This window comes from Trematomus bernacchii, unplaced genomic scaffold, assembly GCF_902827165.1.
Source record: "Trematomus bernacchii unplaced genomic scaffold, fTreBer1.1, whole genome shotgun sequence".
NCBI lineage: Eukaryota > Metazoa > Chordata > Actinopteri > Perciformes > Nototheniidae > Trematomus > Trematomus bernacchii.
Genome location: NW_022987689.1, coordinates 13,117,232 through 13,139,629, shown reverse-complemented (window position 1 = coordinate 13,139,629; position 22,398 = coordinate 13,117,232). Strand labels below are relative to the sequence as shown.

General features: G+C 43.0%; 1 protein-coding gene across 1 annotated transcript in view; it reads right to left on the bottom strand.

Annotated features, from left to right (window-relative positions):
• LOC117489004 overlaps nt 1-22,398 on the bottom strand; it is a 158,690-nt gene that overhangs the window by 100,967 nt on the left and 35,325 nt on the right. The window contains exon 2 of the mRNA XM_034138220.1: nt 5,205-7,029. Within this exon, the coding sequence (XP_033994111.1) occupies nt 5,205-6,734 (1,530 nt within the window). The 5' untranslated portion in view covers nt 6,735-7,029. The remainder of the gene's footprint in view (nt 1-5,204; nt 7,030-22,398) is intronic.

Genomic DNA, 22,398 nt, shown 5'->3' with positions numbered 1-22,398 from the left:
TGTGTTGAGGAAATATTCTGCATTTAAAATACCCCTTGTTTCTTGAATGAGAGTATAAATAGTATCGTCTGAAACAAGTACTTGAAGATTTAAGATTTCAGTTCAGGTCGATTTATATGATAACTGCTTTTTAAGGGGCCATACAATGCAAATGTTCAGGTTCATATTTGTATTTAGCAGTAAATATTCGGATATTCGGCGCGTGCCCGCAGGGGGGGGGGGGGGGGGTTGACGAGTGTACTTCAGTTTATTCAAGGCATTCATTTAGTTATTCTACAGTATTGTGTTTGTTACTTTCGTTGCAGTTGTATATATGTCTTAAGTGTAATTTGGCTTGGCTTCCTATTTTGTATGGACATGCTTTTATTTTGAAGGAGAGTTAGCGCTGTTGACAGGAAGTTGTTGTTGCTATGGAAACAACGTGATGGACAAAAGGAGCGGAGATTAACGGAGAAAAGTAATATCTACATATAAAGACGGAGAAAGTAAACGATAAAGTTTATGGTTAAGTGTTAGCACCCCCCGAAGAGGCACAAGCTCCTACGTTGATATTGGAGATTTCAATAAATTCAATTTGGCAGCGGCAGTGCAGCACGGCTGCCAAAAAAAAAGAAAAAAAAAGAATATCCGAATAACGAAATTGAAAACCGAATATTCGGATATTTGGATATTCGGGTACAGCCCTACCCTACTGTGACATGTTTATTTTGCTCATACTGCCTGTGCTGCAGCACCTCTTTTCACCCTCTGTCTGAAACCAGAGCCCAGTCTCAGTTGACCAATCAGAGCAGACTGGGCTCTGGTTTCAGACAGAGGGTGAAAAGAGGTGCTGCAGCACAGGCAGTATGAGAAAAATAAAGAGCTTTCTGAACATGGAGACATGTCACAGTAGAGGCACTAAATACAAATGTGAGCATAATACGGCCTCTTTAGAGAGACCAAGTTTTAGCTAATTTAACCACTTAAATAAAGCTGTATTGCCAAAACCCATCATATCTTTGTGATGATCTCACATGCATTTTGCATGTAACATCTAGCAGAAAGTGAAATAAATGGTGCAATATCTCCCTTGGAAATTTTGTGGAGTAGAAGTCTAAAGTAACATGAAATATAAATAATTAAGTAAAGGCACTTTACCTCAAAATTGCATGTGAGGGAATGTACTTAGTTACTTTACCCAACACTGGCTTGTGGCTAATGACTAAAAGGGCTCTTGCTAGAGTGAACATCGGAGAAAATAACATAATGTGAATACACACGTACGAGGTCTCAAACACCGGCACTTAACTTCCTGTGACAGCCTCCTTCACGCCCTTGCATCACACCACCAACTTCCTACGAGCACTTTCGGATAATTTCATGTGTGCGCACGTTGCACCCAGAGGCCATGCACAGAGGTGCTGCAGCTATCAATACCAGAACGCTCATGACTATCTAATTTATATATATTTAGATGCCTTCGGGCTGAAGGAATCTTTTAACTTCATTTTGCAGAGCAATCTTCACCAGTGACTGTTAATGAATGATTCAACATTATAAGAAAGTGCTACTACCCTCGAGAATTGGTTGCTATTGTCTAATGTGGCAGAATCTGAAAGTATTTAATTAGTCATTCACATTGATGTCTGCACGTTTGATGTTTTAACTGTGCTGCAGTGTCATTCGTCATTAAGACAATCATGTTAATTGTGTTATACAGGCATATTTCATTAGCTATGAATTATGTATGTTGGGGCTGATGTTAATGATATGCTAATGATGATGATCGCCTAGGTCCATTTCCTGTTACACTGGTGATTACATATGCATGTTCGCAGACGTGCCAGGTAGCTCACACACTTAGCATGCGTACGTCAGGAGAGTGGCAGGGTGAGTGTTCACTCCTGGCCTCAGAAAATAAATGTTGTTGAAGACGTCACATTTTAGGTTTAATGTTAAGTCAAATATATTTACTGAAGATAAAAATAAGAATATGTAGTATGGGAAAATTGAATTGCTGCCGTGTTTAAACTGGAGCTACTGTATGTGCATGCTGCAGATATAGGTAATATTTTTTAGGATTATTTTCTTACTTATGATTTGCATTCCATGTTTGCTTTGCCATCCTATTTTATTATATTTTCTTTATCTTAGTTTTCTTTTTATTGTTTTTTTTTTCATTTAATCTACATTTCTATATGTTTTGGGTATATTATCCTTTATAGAAAAGCATTCAGTGCTGCATATTTTTAATAAAGGGGCTATACAAATACATTTGATTATTATTATTATTATTATTTATTTTTATACATTTTACATACATTTCCTTTTTGTTAAGGGCAAGACTGAGACATTGTCATTTCGTTCTTGACAAAACACTTTTTAAGTTATCTTTTGGGTATATCCTCCTTTACAGAAGAGCATTTAGCGGTGCATTGTTGTATGAAAAGTATTGGAAATAAATGATTATTATAAATGTATATATGTTTTATTTCAGGGCAAGATGGAGATGCTGGATTTTCTTTCTAGAGAGGAAGGAAATGCTATATATATGTGTCACGTTGTATCCCCGCACGAGGTGTTAGGGAGTTTGCATTTCAAGAGGAGAGGAAAAGGAGGAAGAAAAGCTAATCAGAAAGTGGTTGGGTTTTTTTCTTAATCCCAGCTCTGCTGAGGCGCCTTTTCTCCTTTAGAAAAGTCTGTGTTTCTTTCACACTGCCTCTGCAATCACTTGAAACCCCATTACAGAACATGTGACAGCATCAATTAAATTCACAATTATCACGGGGCAGAGACACTCCGTCGGGAGAAAATATAGTTACATGGCATCGTCTGTGTGTGTGTGTGTGTTTGTGCGCATGTGTCTTAATATCTGCTTGTGTGTGTAGAGAGATACAGTGAGTGTTGATAAAGAGCAGAAAACTGTGTCAGACGGTTCAGATGTTTTTTTCTTGCCCTTTTTTTGCAATTCTTGTAAACCTCTTCAAAAAGAACACACTACGAGTTGCAAATAACAACTTAGATCTTTGATGCTATTGACAGATTTCAAGGGCCACTCCAGCATCAGCGAATGGCCATCTGGTGAGTAATTATTTTAGATTTAATACCAAATTAGTTTGTTTTTTATGTACGGTGCTTTGACAAAACTGCTTATAAATATCCAAGGAAAAATTAGACTGGGCGGTGTCAATGTGTCCACAAAGTTGGCCCCTCACTCATTATCGCCTTAGCAGCTGAGCCCTTTGTCTCCCACGGACATCACAGATTAGAGTATTGGCTCTTGTATGCAGCTTTGCGGAGATTTATCCAGATTGAACTGTCCGAGATCACAGAAAAAAAAAACCCGGCATGAATCAGTGTTAGAGGGTGGATTGTTAAATATAGCCCACAATGAAATACTGAATCACACCTTCAGATGTGCGTAGTTGTGTGTTGGATACAGTAAAGCCGTCTGAAGGAGAGACACGTGTTGTGAGGCACAGGCAGGAAGTGATTGAGCCTGAATTTGGAGGGTTAGATCTGGCAGGTGGAGCTGCTCCGGCCTGTACAGTCCATTTCTTCACGCTCTCCATCACAGCGCTCTCCATTAAAGCACAATCAGGTCCCTTGTAGGGAAAAACACGGCAGCGTGTCAGCATTGATCTCTCTACCTATAGCACCGGCATGCACTGGAGCAGAGCAGGAGATTAAAAATTCATAAGCGTATTAAGATCTATAAGAGCATTATGCATGTGTGCCGTCACTGTCTAATACAGTAGGGTACTAATCATACGCATCTCAGGCGCGCACACACACAAACAAACACACAGTCACAATAGCGTTCTGGGTGCTCTCCAAGTGTCAGCACTATCATATGGGCATGTGTGTGTGGCCTGGCGGTGTTCCCTTCTTGAGTGCCATACAATGTGCTGGCATAAATACCTGCTTGACACAGCAGATTGGCACTAATGGCTTTACACGCGGTGCCATCTGTAAGCTGGACCGTTAGCTCTTGCATCTTTCTCCATGGCCAGTAACAATGTTTCGTAGCTCGGACCCTCATCACTCACACCGAAAAGGCAAAGAAAAGCCAAATTAAATGTTGGCTAATCATCAGTGCACTCAGGGAGGCTGTGCATAACACTGCGGGCTCCTGTCCGTCTGTGGGCACCTGGGTATTCAGATCAAAAAACGCAAAGCAATTTAGGCCCTTTTCGTCTATGGAGTGCCAGACACCCCCCGCTGAGCCGAAGCCCTTCACCGCCGGCGCATCTTTGAGCACCTGCACACACACAAACACGCCGACTTCTAACTGTGGCTTCCAACAGCCTGCAGCAGTCGCACAGGGATCATTACTATTCATTTGCTCAGCAAACTGGCCACCCAGGCATATAAATTAGCTCATCTACTGCAGCTGGGTACTGAGACAGTTGGCGCACGCTGAGGGGCCCGAGAGCAGCGGCCATTATAGAGCAGGGCTCCGAGACACCTTCTGTCCGGTGCACGTGACCTCCTCCACGCTCATCTGCTCGCCAGGTTCAGAGGAGGGAGGGTGTGTCGGGCACTGGCGGTAAAACAGGCCCAGTCGATGATTCTAATAAATGACAGAGCCGAGCAATAGGACCACAGCCCTGTGAGTGTTGTGCTGAGGGAGAATGAAATGATAAATCCTGTCAAAACCAAGTGTAAATCAGTCTGAATGAAATAGCATTAGCGGGACCTTTCAGCCTCTCTGACCATGAAGGGGAGGAGATGTGACAGGTTTGACCTACAGGGAAATGAGGGAACATTCGGACTACTCTTGCTTTCTGCCTTGGGGTGAGGATCAATGGTGGAAAGAAAAAGTAAAGCTATTCATTCTCCTGGATATGTCAATTTCCATTGGCGGGTGCAGATTGGTAGTGATCATGACTGGCCCCTTGGGCAAACGAGATCTGTGGCCTTTGTTGTGCCTCAGTACGCCATTGATTCATTTACGTTTTTACTGCCACCTGGAAGGCACCACATCATGCTGGAGCAACGTAAATCAATTCCAATTGCAGGTTTATAACAATGCACAAAAACAGTGGGAGCGTGACTGCGGGGTTAAATTATACTAAGCACTTCTTGTGTGAGATGTGTACCTGAGAGAAGGGCCGGAGGTTAAATAAGCCATGTAAGAGACTTGTAACAGTGTTTTAAATATTCATAAAACCCTCATTAAATAGATAAAAGCTCTTGTAAAGGATGAATGAAGTTTTCCTTACCCGTCCGATGAGCACAGGTTCTGGCCCGGCGTACTCTTCGATCACAAAGAACTGGTTCCAGATCCAGCTCCTCCTGCTGCGGGAGCGCGGCCCCTGACCCTCCATGTCGTCCCGCTCCTCCTCTTCCACCTCCGCTTCCTCAAACACAAGGCCATTCACGTTTTCTGGATCGACAGCTTGAGTCCCCATGTCTTCCGTATCGTGGCTCCATGCGGGAGCCGGGTGGAGCCTCAGGACATGACTGCTGTTGACAAGTTTATTGTCTTCATCTGCAGGGTACTGAGCTGTGCTGAGCTCTGTTTGAGCAGCGAGAACTGACTCTTTTAATGGGTCTCTGTGGGGATCTGCTGCTCCGATCCCCGGTCCTTCTCCCTCGGGTTGCATCGTCAGCACAGACGGCGGAGAATCATTTGTTTCGGAGGGAAGATACTGCGGGAGATGTTTTGTCGATGTAAATGGTGGTTCCGTTTGGCTGATTGGTAGTTCTCTCTCGGGGGTGATGTTGACCTCGCTGTGGGGTGTTGACAGCAAACGGACAAGGCGTTTGCTCTTGCTACCGCCACCGTCTGAACCCTGCATTCCCTTGCTGCCCTGCCCTTTACTCAAAGCTGGGTTGACTTCACTTATAGGATTAACACGAGTGTTCGCTCCCTGCTCACGATTCATATCTGGGGTGGTGACTGGGCTTAAATAAGGGAACGCTGTCTGATTATCAAAACCAGTGTGGAGCTGAGTGACAACCATATCTTGTCTTGGCACTTTCTGAGCCTCCAACTCTCTGTGATTAACGTCAATCAAATCTCTCTTCCTGCTCCGGCTGCCCTTGCTCGGAAAGCTCAGGCTGGGAACGCTCTGCATTTGGGAATTGACGATCCTAACTAGGTTCTCTTTCGACAGCAGCTTCAGAACCCCGTAACTACCCGTGAGGTTCAGCTTCCGGTTTGAATCTATGCTGAACCCTTTTCCTGGCACACCTGTAGTGTAGACAGCCAAATCTGGTCTGCTCCTGGTTCTAGAGCCGGATCTAAACTTAGTTTTATTGGCGTGTAGCTCCGGCTTGTGGTGGATTGCAAATGTCTTCTCTGACCTTCCTGTTTTTATAGAAGTCTCAGCATTCTTTGAGTTGTTCTTGACTTTCTTAGCATCTTGGTTTAGCTCCTTGCTATAGGCTAATATGTGCGGAGTTACTTCTTTTTTATTGACTGAGTCGACCTCGCGCTTGGGCTTGAAAGCTTGTCGCTCCTTGTTGGCTACTGATGAAGCAGCATGATTCAGCAACATTTTGGAATGAGAGTAAGATCCAGTGTCACCCGCCTGCTCGTGACTAATCAGGTTTCTAAGAGTCACCACGGGCATTGCATTCGCATCCACGCTTGCATCCCATTGGTCCGTATCTCTGCTCTCCCCTAGCTTCAGTGAGTGCGATCCACCCACTCCTCTCCTCCTCAAAATCTTACTGGCCGAGGCACTTCCTGCGAGCCCCTCCCACAGGCATAAGGAAACCAATAGGAGCAGATTCCTTGTAATCATCTTGTCTTGGGGCGAGATGTCCTAATTTGAGCGAGGTTTGCTGTTAGGCCGGCCTTGTTTTCCGGTTGTCTTCATTCTCTCCTCTGTCTTCCCTCTTTTCATCCCCCTCCTCTCACTCTTTCATTCTGTGTCCTTCACACTGAGCTGGAGGGCAGGTGTCAGTCACTCTCTTCTCCCCCTTTATTTTCACACCGCCTAATATCCTCCTCTATCTCGCCGAGCCCCTCTCTGCTGATGTTCTTCCCACTCCTCTCGCGAAGCGTCTCTTTCAGTTTCCCACGGAGGGTTGGACACCCTGAGAATAAAGATAAAGATAATTAAGTTAACACTTTAATCATCGCACGGCGTTAATTAATAGTGAAGCAGCGTAGACAGGTAGGAGACGAGCAGGCAGGACTGAGCCTTTTAACAAAGCAGCAATCACATCTTCACAAGCACAGAGGGCTTTTTAGGCCCAGAACACACATCCATGTATACCTCCATAATAGAGTGCCACAGTGACGCGTCCTAAAACCCAGAAGTAAGTTAGCATTTGACCACTTCCGGTTCCTTCCACAAAAAACAATGCAATTTCTCCATAGGATTTTGGAAAAAAGCTCGAAATAAGGTCTGTGGTTGACACACATTGAAGAGACAGATCACGTTTTGTTCAGCCGGATAATATCCACTTAAATCTTATCGATAGATTTATGATTCAAAAATTATAAAAGTAGGGTGGATATTATCCGGCTGAACAAAACGTGATCTGTCTCTTCAATTTGTGTCAACCACAGACCTTATTTCGAGCTATTTTCCAAAATCCTATGGAGAAATCGCATTTGTTTTTGTCGAAGGAACCGGAAGGAGTTTACTTCCGGGTCACTGTGGCACTCTATGACCCGAGTGTCTTTTCTCACATCTCTCAGATAAGAGACAAAGTTATCATGTTACTATTCTACATGGGAAAAGATAGGATAACACCATCAGAAAAGCTATTAATGGGAACAACTGTCAAGGATTTTGGACTGCAGAGCAAAAAGGGACCAGCAAGCTCCCTATCACTTTGATGTGTGATTCATTAGCTGGATTAATGCTGTGCTTTGATTCGTCAGTTTGCATCCCAATAAAAGCGTGCAAGCTGTGGACGCAGATGCACTTTGTTGTACATGGCGCCTTGAGCGATGTTAAAAGCTTCCTTGGCTCTCATGGATCTGACTCACGCTCTCATATTTCTTGTATGCACTTGAATCTCAAATGGAATTCCTACGCCAAATCAAAATGGCAGATATCAATCAGCGGGCTTGTTTTTCTGATAAGAGTGGACACACTTCAGTTGTATTTCAGTAACATCAGCCTACGCGTCTGACAAGTCAATAATGTGGCTATTTGCCAGATTGCATTACAATAAATTGTTTTTATTATTACTGTGTTCAGAAAAAGACTGGCTTGTGCTATGCTGAATTTGCATTTATCCTCATCATGTCACATGTAAGTATCACATGTTCTTGTTTAAAGGAATACTTTATCTGCAAAATTACCATTTGTATATTAATTACTCACATGAAACGCTGATAGTAAATACTGTGCATGTTTCATCAAGTTGATGTGTTAAAGAGTTCCGGTTTCATGGTGTCCTGTGCAGCGGGTTGTGGTTTGTCAGAGTGTATGACACTTGCTCCAATGTGGCGCAGACAGACCCTGTCAGCACATTCACTGGGGCAAGACTGAAGTTGGGATGTTCCTCCTGGAATACTTTTCACCCTTTTCCTCTCCCTCTCACATTCTCCTCAACCTCCTTTCCCTGTCTCTCTTCCACTCGGAAAAGCTTTTTGATGAACAGCGACGGAGAAAAAAAAAAGGATTATCCACCCATCCTCCGCATTCCCACCTCTCCCACTCACCACCTGTCTCCTCCTCGGCATATCTATCTTGCTAAATCTCCCTCTATCCCTGCTCTTAGACTGGCTATTGTTTTAGCATCCTCTCCTCTAACCGCAGCTTGCTCCTATCCTCTTTTCCTCCCTCTCATCTGTGTCAATCACGAACCTGTCACTGTGTCCCTCACCCTCTGTGCACTCTGACGCTTCAATCAATCAGCCGATCTCCTTCCTCGGCCTTGCTACATTGGAACTGACAGGTGTCGAGCTGGCCACCATCTTTATGACAGGCTACAACCCCCATATAAATCAACTCGTCAAACAGGATATATCCGGTATATAGGGGACTTGCTGCAACATGCTGTGCAGCAATGTACAGACTTAAGTCGTATAATAAACGTCACACGGAGGCCGATACAGACGATGTGAGGCTGGGTTTTGGCGGGGCGTTATCTCCAATGTACAGCATGAGCAGGCGATTGGGGGTGAATTCAATGACAGAGCTCCTCTCCCTCCCACAGGAACTTATCAGCCGGGAGTTTGATGGCCAGGCAATCATTGCCACGGGCACCTTGTTAACAAGCCTGGGGCAGGTGCCTGGATGCAGGGCAGAATATCAACATGGCCCCGGCACCGGCAGAGCACAAATTTAAAACATTTTTAGTGCGGTGGAGTGACGTTTTATCAATGTAAGGTTTTCTTTGGAGCACCAAACTAATGGGGAGGGTGGGGGGAGAAAACACATTTATTCTTCGATCCTTTTATCTTTCAACACAATTTTCAGGAGCCAAATTTTCAACCCGGAGCGGAGTCAAGGCATTCTGTAACGTATTGATCCGTGTCACAGCCTTTCACACTGTGCTGGGCACCTTAGGGGAGAGCTATTGTTATGCCATTACCCTGGTTGCAACAGCCTGTGCAGCAGTAAGTGGAGATAATTACGTGCTCTGGTTTGAAGCGCAAGGGAGCTCATATTTCCTCATTAGAGTTTTATAAAAATGTATTACAGCACAAACGGTTGTTTTCATCCGTGTGGAACTGGCGAGCACCGGGATGTGGATTTCACCTGTAGCCTTTTACATATGGTACTACAGCGACGTGCAGTCAGTGGAGGCAGAGCCTCACCTGTCATACTCCAATGTAACGGAAAAACAACTAAAGAAAAACGAAATAGTAATAATAATAAAATGTCTCCACTGATCTGTGTTGTAAGTGTGATTTATGTATGATTCTAATCGCTTTTTAGTCAAAATCAGCAAATTTGCCGAGCTCCGCTACGGGAGCGATGACAAGTGAGGCAGGCACGTGCTCTGCCTCTCGTAAGCCCACAGTAACTTGCTGGAGCACGGGCACTAATTTAGCGCGGGCACTTATTTTGTGAGCGCGCTCAAGCCAGTTACTGTGGGGTGAGGTGAGGCACAGATGAGATCTGCCTCACCTCAGAATGCGTCACCCCACAGAAACTGGCTGGAAAGCAGGCCCTAAGCGCATGCCTGTTACCATCTCACTGTATGTCACCAATGTAATGTATGTAGATCCCTTTATTACATTTATCCTCGCCATCCATAGTCTCTAAATAACTTATTTCACGTATATATGATATTTAGGCTCGCTGGTCTCAACGGCAATGAAAAAGCACCAGGGGAGGCAGCCATAACCTCTGCCGCACTGAAGGGGGCGCACGTGAGCCCACAGGTTCTTGTTGCTACTGTTATTCTATGCAGAGACGGTAGACGTAACAACAAACTAGACTTTTGAAACTACAGGAAGATAAGGAGGACTTTTACAAAAAAGTAATAGAGATTGTTGTCCAGAAGGATAGCATGGACTTCATCTTCAAGTCAAGGTAAGACCACATTTCTAATGAAAATGGGATCTTACTAAGAAAGAACAATCCAATATTTAGATTTTGGGTATCCTTTTGTTGAACGGTCTGTTTAAAATGAATCGAAGCATCAGACTAAAAAAGCTTTTGAAAATAACCGAATATTTCGATTAAGGTCAAAATATAATATTTGTAAATCTGACTCAGTGAGTCAGTGCCTCACCAGCCATGAACCTCACCGCACGTCACTGTGGTACTATGATTTTCTAGTAGAGTAAATAGAGATAATGGGGTGATACAGTTGGTAGCTCCAGGGAGCTCTCTCTTCCTAATTAGAGTTTTAGAAAATGTCTAGCTGTGGTGCACTCTCAAAGACTTTAAATCCATGTGAATCCAACTGTACTGTATTTCTCTCTAAGTTCTACACACTTACAGCAAGTTTCTCGGTGACCTGAATAAATGGTGCAAAATATGTCTTCCTTTATAGACAAGAAAAATACCATATTACTCCTGTATTGGCTGCTTGGCACTGGCTCCATATCAAATAAAGGATGGAATCTAAAATTTGCCGAAGTTCCAAATAAAGCGTCAGTGTTGGCCGTCAAACTTCCTGCTCTCCTTGTGTCTCTCTGAGTCCTGTTTCCAATTGCTTCAGAAGTTTCCCTCACAATAATAATAGATGAAATTTGTATCGCGCCTTTCAAGGGACCCAAGGCCGCTTTACATGGTGAACAAACAAACAAACAACAGTAGGAGTGGAAGCAGGGGGACTGTGATGGGTTAGGGGTCAAAGGCCATGGTGAACTGGTGAGTTTTTAATGATGACTTGAAGATTGCCTTCAAAGCCCTCAATGGTCAGGCACCATCCTATCTTAAAGAGTGTCTAATACCCTACTTTCCCACTAAGTCATTGTGTTACAAGAATGAAGGGTTATTTGTTGTTCCTAGAGTCTCTAAAAGCCAAATAGTAGCCAGAGCCTTTTGATATCAAGCCAATTACGTCATAGACTGACATAGAAGTTATAGTACCACTGTTTGGTCACTAGGAAAATTAGTATCAACGTCCGGCGCACTTCCTGTTGGCTCGGTTACGCTTTAATCATGAGTTGTGGCTGTTGTCCTGCCTGACGTCCACCTTACTACTTCTGGTGGTACCGGAAAGATTGTTGACATCCATCTGGATCCATCTTCATTCTCGTTATATCTAGACCAGGGGTCGGCAACCCACGGCTCTCAAGCCGCATGCGGCTCTTTAAGCCCTCTACTCTGGCTCCCTTGAGTTTAGCCAAAAATAAGAAGGAAATAAAATAAAAATATTTGTAGGAGTATTTATATTTTGTTGCACGGTTGAAGATGTTTCGTATCTTGTATTTTGAGGTGATACTGTGACACTTTTCCTTTTTTTTTTTAACTAAAATATGCGTCACATCCTGCTACGGTCCCGCACCAGCGCCTTTTCTTGCTGGTGAATAACCTGACCCCCGGCTCGATGAGCGAACGATGGATAAATCAAAGAAAATAAAAGTATCGGAGGAACACTGAGGGTTTAATTCTGCGTGGTTAGAGTTATCTGCTTTCACAGCAAACGATGCTGGCTTACCGGTATGTTTGGTATGTGGAGAGGAGTTGTCAAAGGTGCTGCAGCCTTTACGTATTCGAGGAACAACACGGGAGAGGAAGACTGCTGACGATCTTCAGTCATAATTCAATCAACTAACTATTTTTAGGGTGCAGCTATATGTTTGATTTATTTCAAAGTCGGTCCATTTTAATTATCTGCACATTTTCTTCAAATGTGCAGAGGACTTCCAAGTGCTGTGTGGATTTATTTTAAAGTAGGCCTGTGTATTTTTTTTAATTCTCCTTATAAGAGTTCTTTGTTTATTATTAGAGGTTAACAGTTTTATATAATGTAATAAATAATAAATGCCAAAAAACTGTAGTTTTTGTCTATGATGTAACAATATATACAACTTTATAAGCTATCAAGCTGTCAAATATGTTTAGCGGCTCCAGACAAAAATAATTGGTGGAAAAAGGAGCAACATGGCTCTTTTGGTCAAAAAGGTTGCAGACCCCTGATCTAGACCCATTATCTTTTCTAACATTTGGACTGTCTATTTTGTAAATGTATTATCTTTTGAATGTATGCACACAACACCCACTGCTCTTCTGTCCATCCTGGGAGAGGAATACCTCGAAGATTTCTTAAAATATTTTCGGTTTCTTTGGGAGGACATTGGGTGTCGTATTCTGTACGAACTGTAAAGCCCCTTGAAACAAATGTATAATTTGTGATATTGGGCTTTATAAATAAAATTGGATTGATTGATTGAAAGATTGATTGATTGCTGTACTCCCCCTTACTGATTCTAGCACCTTAAACTCAAATCGTCTTAAGAATCGTAAGTATTGGAGGGAGATCTTCACCATCGATCGTGAGCTGTCACCGACTTAACGAGAGCCAAAATTGTAATTAGGAGTAACCTCCCTGCTGTCTGTCTATTTTATTTTTCTCTCTGTACCAGGCAAAGAGCGGCAGCGTGCCCACTTACACCCCCCCCCCCTCTCCCTCTCCAAAACAACGAACAAACACTCACATGCTGGGTGACTTCGAGCCCTGTTGACAAAACATTCTTGGGAAAAAAAACTATCTTTTTATGTACTTTAGCAAACAAATCAAAATAAATCCTGGACAAAGCCACATTCATCCACCCTCTGAAGACAAACTGAATACTCTGCACTTTCCCCCAGCACACATACAAAATCCTTATATTACCCCTTACATCTAAAGAAAGCTCTGGGGACTGCCTCGCTGGACGTAGTGAAGTCAAAGAGAAAAAAGGCTCAGTGGGGGGGGAGAGAAAAGGCACCCCCACCCTGAAAGAATTATGCATGGAGCAACAAAGGTGAGCTCCAGAAAAGAAAAGGTAGGAACACCAGAGGAATGGTTGCTGGTGTGTGTAAAGAGGAGGGGAGGAGTACTGAGGCGGCAGCAGGGGGGGTCCGGGTGCTCCTTGGAAGACCGAGCAGGTAGTTTTAAGTGCAAAGCGCCGTAAAGCAGCTCTGTCCTTGCCTTGAACCTTGGCAGATAAAAGCAGACCTGTCAGTGTGTGAGGAGGTGAAAGCAACGGGGCTTTGGTCTGTAAACATATGAGTACCTTCCTGTCCCCAGCCTTGTCTCTGTCGTCCCCTCGCTGATATACTGACAGCAGGTGCTAACCTCCCTTGGGAAAGTGCAGCCTATGGACATGAGGTAAGATTATTCCTCAGAGGCCGGAGGTTTGTGGAGGAACAACAGCAGGTAAACAATGTGACAGCGCGGGCTTTTACAGTAAAAGACAGTGGGAGGAATTTACAGTTTCGCATGGTGTAAGAGCTGTGAAATTCAACCCGCTTATGGGTGGCTGTTTGCCTATTGGTGAGATTAAGACTAAAAAGACTCTGTGACAGCGGGCTTTGGATTTGCTTGGCTCTCTGCTAGATCAATAGGGTTACGTTAAAATGCAAGAGTCACAGGCTTGTAGAGCAACAAAGAACACTGCATTTCAAACAGCTAACAGGACAAATGTGAGAGTTCAATCTGGGTAAAACCATCTTTCCAATAAGATACAGGATTTGTCTGCACCAGCTATTTGTTCAAGAAACCTTATTAGGCTTTTTGGGGTTTTCTCCTTCCAGTTGTGTGTGTGTAGAGCCGGACAGCTAACCAATCAGAGCAGACTGGGCTCTGGTTTCAGACAGAGGGTGAAAAGAGGTGCTGCAGCACAGGCAGTATGAGAAAAATAAAGCACAATTAAGCATATCAAAATGTCAAAGTACAAAATACAAATAGGATATTCCATTTAATCCATCCAATTTCATATTATTCCCAAAATTGTACAAATATGTACAATATGTACAAACATACAAAATGGCACAAAACAGCTGGTGAAACTGGCTCCAGCTCTACTGTGTACTGCAAATGCAAGTGGCTGTTTTATAATCGGCTACAGTATATAAACCGTGAGAGGTGCCATAAAGATCAAATAAATCTTGACAGGAGACAGTCCGGGGAATCACAATGCCAAGAGACGTGCCAGTAGGTCACGACAGGGACAACATTTGTGGCCCATATTTTACTGCCTTGGCACGGCTTCAAGTAGTTCTCAGTCTGATTTGTCTGGTCGTAAGGTAAAGTGCTGGCTAACAGTGTGTGGATATACCAACATTGACAGCGCTGACCCACTGAGCGCCTGTGATTTACCACTAAATCCTGCTTCGTTCAGGCCTTTTAAAGTGATAAATAATGCATAAGTAGCAGGGTGTGCATTATGGTAGATAGGCAGAAATTAATACCGCACCAAGGATTTGTTATATGCAGTGATAAATATTACACACAGAATGACCTAATTTTGTAAATTGTCTTTTTACATACAGTATTACCATAGCATGATAAACAGTTAAGCTGAAAATAGGACTGATTGAAACCTAAAAAGACTAGTAATCTCACAAATGACAACAAATTAATCTAAAAGATGAATTAAAAAAGCAATACTTGGAGGGAATAATGCAACATGTCCTCATAACCTAATGACAGAATACGTTGTTTGACCATGCCTTTGAAAATGATATACATGGCGGTTGGAGAGTACCAGCGATAGATACACGTTATAAAATGGAAACAGAAATCATTTGTTTAGGTAAAGATCATGGTTCCGGTAAAAATAGTACATATGGATATTACGTATGTGATGTAGTAAGATTAAGTAAATTATGAAACGGGTCATGAAAAAAAGGCTTAGGTGTCCGCCGCCGAATACTCGGGTTCAAACTTTCAGGCAATGTCCTCCCCTCTGTCTCCACAACTCACCACTGTATCTATCAATAAAAGCACTCTCTGTTCCTGAGGAAATCTATAAAAAGCAATAATACAACCCTTTATTGGGTGAGGACGGTCTTCGTGTAAGACAAAAAGAACACCGTAACAAACTCTACTGATAAAGACCGAGAATATTAATAAAAGACTGGTGAATCTCAGCATTGCACTGTTTTGATTAGCTCTACCATTGGATGTGGTTTTATTAATATTCCTCCGAGGCATGCACCAATCCAACATGTTCTCTCTTAATACCAGTACCTCATCACAGTGAATCTGAAGATAGGATCAGATACCTGTGCTCTCGTTTTCCCCGGGGTCAAGCTTGGGGGAAAGATCGTGGTATTGGTGAAATGTGTATTATCACGATGTGTGTGGTGATGCAAGTCATTGCTAACGTTTATCTAACTTTTGGTAATAAACCAAAGTATCAATCTTTCCCCAACTATAACCAATTGCTGAAAGTGCCTTACATAAAGTTTAATAACGCTTGGAAATCACTGTGTGGAACTCGTGGGATTGTTTTACATCCAAGCTAATGTGAGGCCAGGGATTTTTGCTGCACTAAAACTTTATTTAATGTTTATTGGTCATGATATTGCTGACAACAGTTTTTTTTAATAGGATCTGTATTTTGTAATTTGATTCTAATCAAATGAATCATATTTCCACATTCCCAATTCCTCTCTCTACATCGATTGAACAGTTGAAATTCAAGTCATAACAATCAAACATGTCTAATATAATCCTAATGAGAGTGACAGGCTTCATAAAAAGGCTATTGTACACAAACCATGAACACCACACACTGTCAACTAATGAACGCTTGAATGACAAATACCACTCAATGGGGAAGATGCTTTGCTTTAGCTATGTAAAAATACACATATACATAATCAAATGTGACTCAGTATGAACACCAGCGCTAAAATTAAATCTGGTATCCTTTTTTACGGTGGATGACCCTGCCTTTGACTACAATATATGGCCACCAAAAAATATCATTATGTAACTGAACTACAACGACATTTCCCCACTTATAGGCCCCCGTGCAGTTTCTCCGTTGAGGAGTTGACGGAGCTGAGCAGCTCCAATGATCTTCATGCACAAAGGTCAGGGGATGTTTTTGTATCCGGCAGCCAGTCTGCTTTATGCGAATGTCTTTCCGCGCAGGTGCTCAGCCTGTGTTTTCTGAACGGTGAGTCATCAGCTGCCAAAGCAGTTACCAAAATTACACCTGATGGCTATCAAGCCTGCTTCTCTTCTTCTTCTTCCGCCTGACTGCATGTGCAACATCAAAAAGCTATCTGATCCTTTCCAACACACTCGCTGGCATTTCAGCAAAAGTCCTCGGGAGTTGCTCATGGACCCGACTAACATAACAATGTCTATAGTATAGTATGTGTATCAAAATGTGTGCGTAAGGAAAAAGAAAAGACGCAATTATTGATGCAAGCTGACAGGGAAAGATTTCCCAAAGAAATATCCATACTAAAAGAACGTTCCGGCTCAGAGCACGCTCACCTATCATTTCCATCAGCCACAAAGCAACATAGATCAGGTAAATAGACAGATTGTTGTATTCAAGAGGAAGGGCGCTTTGCTGCACAACACTTGAAGATCTTTTGTCTTGATTCATGACGCCCTTCTCCCCCCACCTGTGCTGTTTACCTTTCAAGAGTGTTCCCTTTCAAGAGGTTGGACAAGTGGCAGGTAGAGAGCACACGGGGGAGGGGGAGAGGGTCTTTCAGAGATGAATAAACACAACACTCCCAAGGTTGTTGGTGATATTATGTGATGAATTGCCATGACGGATATGGCACATTGGAGGATAGCACCAAGGCTATTGGCCAAGAACAAGAGTGAGTAATGACACTCAATTTTCCACCATTATCTTCAATTTAGATTCAAGGGTCGTTTTCATGTCTATCTGCCATCCAGGAAGGCGGAGAGTGAAAAGAGGCAAGATCGAGCAGACTCACTTTTAATGGTCGTCTGATAGAATATATAAGACCCTGCTGTGTGCCGAAAACTTTCTCTGAATGTGTTCTCCACAGGTGTTCAAGGTTTAGGGTCCTACAGTTCTACTTGTTCCTGGTGGAGCTGAAACAGGTATATATTTTGTTGGTGAAGGAAGTTTGTTCAGTTTAGAAGTAGCACCAGAGGCATCATTCTGAACCTGAGAAGGTTGCTCTCTAAATCTGGTATCACGGATTTATGTTATTTAAAATAATACACATGTATTTGCTATATACCTATATCATCTGAGATGTTTATAGCTGCAAACATATTTACACAAATGTCCGCTATCAGTCTTTGTAAAAAAGTCCACTTTCCATCATCGGAATTGAGATGGGCTGCTTCCAACTATTTTTTTTGTTTACTTCCAGACGTCATAAATCAGACAAGGACGTCCTCATCATGCAGCGATTTGCCAGGTGTGCAGAGGTGAGTAAGTAGACAGGATTTCAACGTCTATCTAAACTCTTAAGTACAACAACACCATGAATGCCTTAGAGAAAGAGGGCATTGTTATTGCCCTTAGTGGGATGCGTCATCCTTCTTCTTTGATGACAGGCTTTTCCCACATCTTCAAGGGTGGCCATTCAGAAGAGAAACAAACACTTTTTCAAATAAATGTGGTCTGACAGCACCTACTTTATACTAGTCTGTTTCAAGCATACCAAACCCTTTATGCAAAGTGGTGTTTAAGTTAACATCAGCATTGCAATATGTTTTAATGACCAGCATGCTGATGCTTTTGGAGGTGTAAGGTTTTGACCTATTGATTCTGCAGGATGAAAGTTCAGTTTAGTTATTGGGCTTTATCCTGTGGGGCACATGCATGTCTGGTGAACATTTTAGGGCAATCCATTTGACATCATTTTCATTCCGAACCATAAATGGCAAAATTATTTTTCATTTTATAACAAAAAGTCAGGAACCCCCAAAGTCATGGATAAATCTTCTGGGAACCAGTATGTTAAATGTAGAAGCTAGAAGCTAGAATAAGAAAATACTGGTAATCGGACATATTAACCATACTGATGATGCAAGATCAAAAGTCATTGATTCATCCTCTGGGGACCATTAATGTCTACGCAGAGTTCGATGGTTGTCTATCATAACTTGTCATTATATTTTGAGTTTTGACCAAATAATTAGATGGACATATCCACTTACTGATCAACACAACAACCGACCAACTAAACGACTGACCTCACTGCGCCCTGCCCTTTCATTCAAGTCCCCTTGAACCCTATTTAATACAAAGGAGGCCTCTGGCCCACTCTTGCTGGAAACGCTGCTCTACTAAATAAAATAAAAAGGAACAAGAAAATGTTTTGCCTTCATCTCTTCAACACCAATTTCAAATCTGCGTTTTGCTAGAACCGTCTATCCCAAATGTCGTGCTGTGCTTCCATAGGTGTATTCACACCTCTGCTGCACTGGGTAAACGTTGTGTGAACAAGAGGGCCTGGAAGCATACTGTCACAACTTCTAATCCCCCTCGTTGAAGTTATTAAATCCCAGCTATATTAGCATATACGCATCTCCCCCCCTCATCCCGGTATGACTTTCATACCTCCTAGGACTTCTCCTGCATCATAAATGGCAGTATATTTTTGTAATTCTAATGAGGCGGCGGCAATCTCAAATTCATTTTGCTTTTGTCTCTATCTATTTGGGTCAGTTTGTTGTTCTGTTTATTTTCAGCGGCTCAAGGAGACAGAGCAGATTGCGACATGTTTAAGTCGCTATCTCTGGCAGGTTTGGGTGCGGGGCCAACTTGGTTGAGGATCAGATAAGGATGTGGAAATTAAATTGGAGTGCTTTGTGCAGCAAGATGTTGTCCATTATCCAGTTAAGCATCAACAGTGCAGCGGGTCTTTAAGCTGAAACGTGGGCAAGCTGTTCTTTTTTTGCTTTCCAAAGATATTTGTGGCAGCGTTGTTTTTATAAGGACCTTCTTCCATGCAAGTTCAAAGAAGTACAACAAGGCTGTGGGTGTATTTTGAAGGAAGATTTCCAAGCTGAGTTTGCCTGTCTCAGTGGTGTTTTGCAGGGAAGCGAGGGAGATCAAAGTTTGGCAGTGTTGTATTTTCAGGGCGATTTTCTTTTTTTTTTCTGCGGGGTGCATCCATGCTGTTTAATGTTTGGGATGTTCTGGCTCCGCTCCAGCACCGGGACTATAAATGATATTTAAGACGCAGGGGGCTGATCGACACACTACAAGACACACATAGGCAGAGAAATCCTTTCAAAGACACTTTCTACCAATCCCAGCATCGAAAATAAACCGTGTCTCTTGTCGCATTCCAAGGTCACCTCTTCCTCAGCGTAGGTGCAGTAATAATCCCACCTCCGGCGTGAGAGGGCAACAAGGTAAGAGCGCAGGTTTGCCCTCTAACCTGTCCCCAGGAAACCTCTTTTTCGTCCTGCTTCTGGGCTGGAGATAGCAGCCAGCAGCCATCAGACATCGAGGACCTCTCCACCCTCCCTCCGCCCTCTGCCTCTAATATGGAGCAGGGATAGCAGGGGCCGCTGCATTTTAGAAAAGCCCTGTGTTTCTCCCATAAAAACCACATCTATGGCCGTGGAGAAGCTTACACTGTAATCCTGCATGACGGATTGAGTCTGCCACTGCAGCACTCTTCCTCTCTTTTTTCCCGTTCCTTTTTTCCCTCCAACTGAAACTTCTGTGGTAGTAGGCGCGTGCTCGGAAGTGCAGACGTATATATATTCGTCAAAGACATCGTGGTGTGCGTGTGGGCGCGTACACGTCTGCATAATGCGCCGTGTACGTCTGTGTGCATATTTTGCATTCATTTCATTCCCTCTTTCTATATAAAAAATATATGGCAGCCTTTAGATTTTGGGTTAAAAAAAATTGCACCAACAGTCAAGAGAGTGAATAAATAGATGTCAGTGGCAGGGAATGGAAAATAGGCTTCCCCTTTCTTTGGGAAAGAACAAAATGTAAAAGATACCGTCACACAGACTTGCACAGTACAAGAGAATGAATCCCAATGGGAAGTCGCAGTGCATTTGAGTGCTGGAGAGGTATGTAGATGAAGCTGGAATGTGTATCCCGGGCTCATCGCATGGATAACATCGCTGCTAGCAATGGCTTCTAATAAAAAGGACAGTTATACACTCAAGGATCCCTTCTATTAGGATCGCTCTGAGGCTGATTTCCCCGTCCTTATCTATCCATCCTCTTGTCACTCAACCTGTTTGTCTCGTTTTCTTCTTCCCTGAGCATCCACTCTGTATGTTGTTGTTGTTGTTTGTACCTCTCACTCTGTTTCTTAATCTCCCCCCTCTCTGTGTGGGGGTATTCAAAGATCTTTCTGTGGCATGTGGTAGAAGTTATCACCCCATCTATATCCCTCTCTCTATCTCTATAATCTTCCTTAATCTTCCAGCCCAGAGTGAAGTGAGAATTAGTTTCTCACTCTCCCTCATCAATCTCTTGCACCTCCTCTCTTCCACCTCCTTCCCTTCTCCTCCGTCTCTCAGCCCCCACCCCCCATCTCTGGCTCTCCTCCGGATCATCCTCGCCAGCTGCTTTCTTAATCCTCCGTCTTGCTCAGTTCTTCTCCCTCGTCTCTCCTCTCATTCTGCCTCATGTCATCAACAAAACCGCAGAGGTCATTTCTGATTCGCCCTGCATGTCTCTCTTTCTCTTTCAATTTCCACCTCTCGCTCTTAGATATTTTCTCTCTGGCTCTCACTTCAAAAGGCTCTGGGGACTTTCACATTCAGCTCAGCCTGTTAACCCTGAGCCGTGTCCTTACCTGCTCGCCCTGTCCGTCGAACACAAAAAACCTCCAAAGCAAAGCAGATGTTAATACCCGCGAACCACCACGACACTTGAAAGCACCAGGAACCAAACAAAAGAAAAACACTAGTAGTTAAGGTCAAATTCAATTCAGCATGAAATCTGAAATGTTTGCTATTGAAAAAGCGAAATGTATTACATGTACAGTAGGATCGCGTTTCTGTTTTTCAAAAAGCAGATTTTCGTGTATAACCTTTTCAGGATTCAAGTTATGATGAATTTTGCTGATTGTATTCGATTGCACTCAGACTCCCGCGCTACCCTTCAGAGCGCAGAAAGCACTTATCACAACCATCGACAGAGGCACCAGGGTACACTGTTGGCGGGCTACAGCACCACAGAGAGGAATTCATAAACGGCAAAGTTAAAGGCCACGAGAAGAAACTGTCACCTTCAGCACATCAGCTCAAAAATCCCAAAACCTATATATTTGTTCCCGTCTTTAGTCCGATGGGGCCCATTTCAAATCATTGGTCTGATGAGAAACACATTTAAATTCATTTGAGTGTCAGAGCTGTGTTGTAGGAAGAAATGTTGTCAAATACACACCTGATGTTATTTTCAACTTCAAACCTCCAGTGGAACATTCTACTGAGCTCAGGAGAGCAACAGCTGCAATGCATGAGCAACCACCAGTATAATTAGATGCATTTCAAATTCCGAATATGTGGTTTTTTTTCCTCATAGTTGTGCCAATAAATGTCATTTGTGGCCCAAAAAAAGCTCTTCCACTTAATTAGCAAAACGCCTTGGCCACAAGTGCTATGGAGGGAAAATAACATCCTTTTGCACTAAACGCTTCTCGCGCTGAACCTTCTCTGCAGCGCTTTATCATTACACTTCTAGATCTTACTAGTAACTAATGGGTTACATTCAAAAAAGAATAAATGCCAAATTCTTCAAGCTACAGAGTTGACTAACTATCTAAGTTTTAAAGCAGGACCATGCACTTTCACTATGAATCACGCTTTGATTGCACATAAGCCACTGTGCCACACCAGAGGACACTCATTTACATTTTAGAATCCCAGTGGATTGAGAGCGACAAATGAATATTAATTCCACTCTTTCTCATTATCGGGGCGGCATAATCATGATGAATGCTATCCCGCGTCAAGTAAGCCTTAAGGATTGAAAAAACAAAGAGGCTGGAAATGCTGTGCATCGAGAAATTAGTCCAAGTAGATCAAAAGAAAGGAATGCCGGAGAAAAAGTGCTTTTCAGTCCTGGACATAATTAAGAGTGCATTGAAATTACATGAATTGCCAAATTGTGAGCAG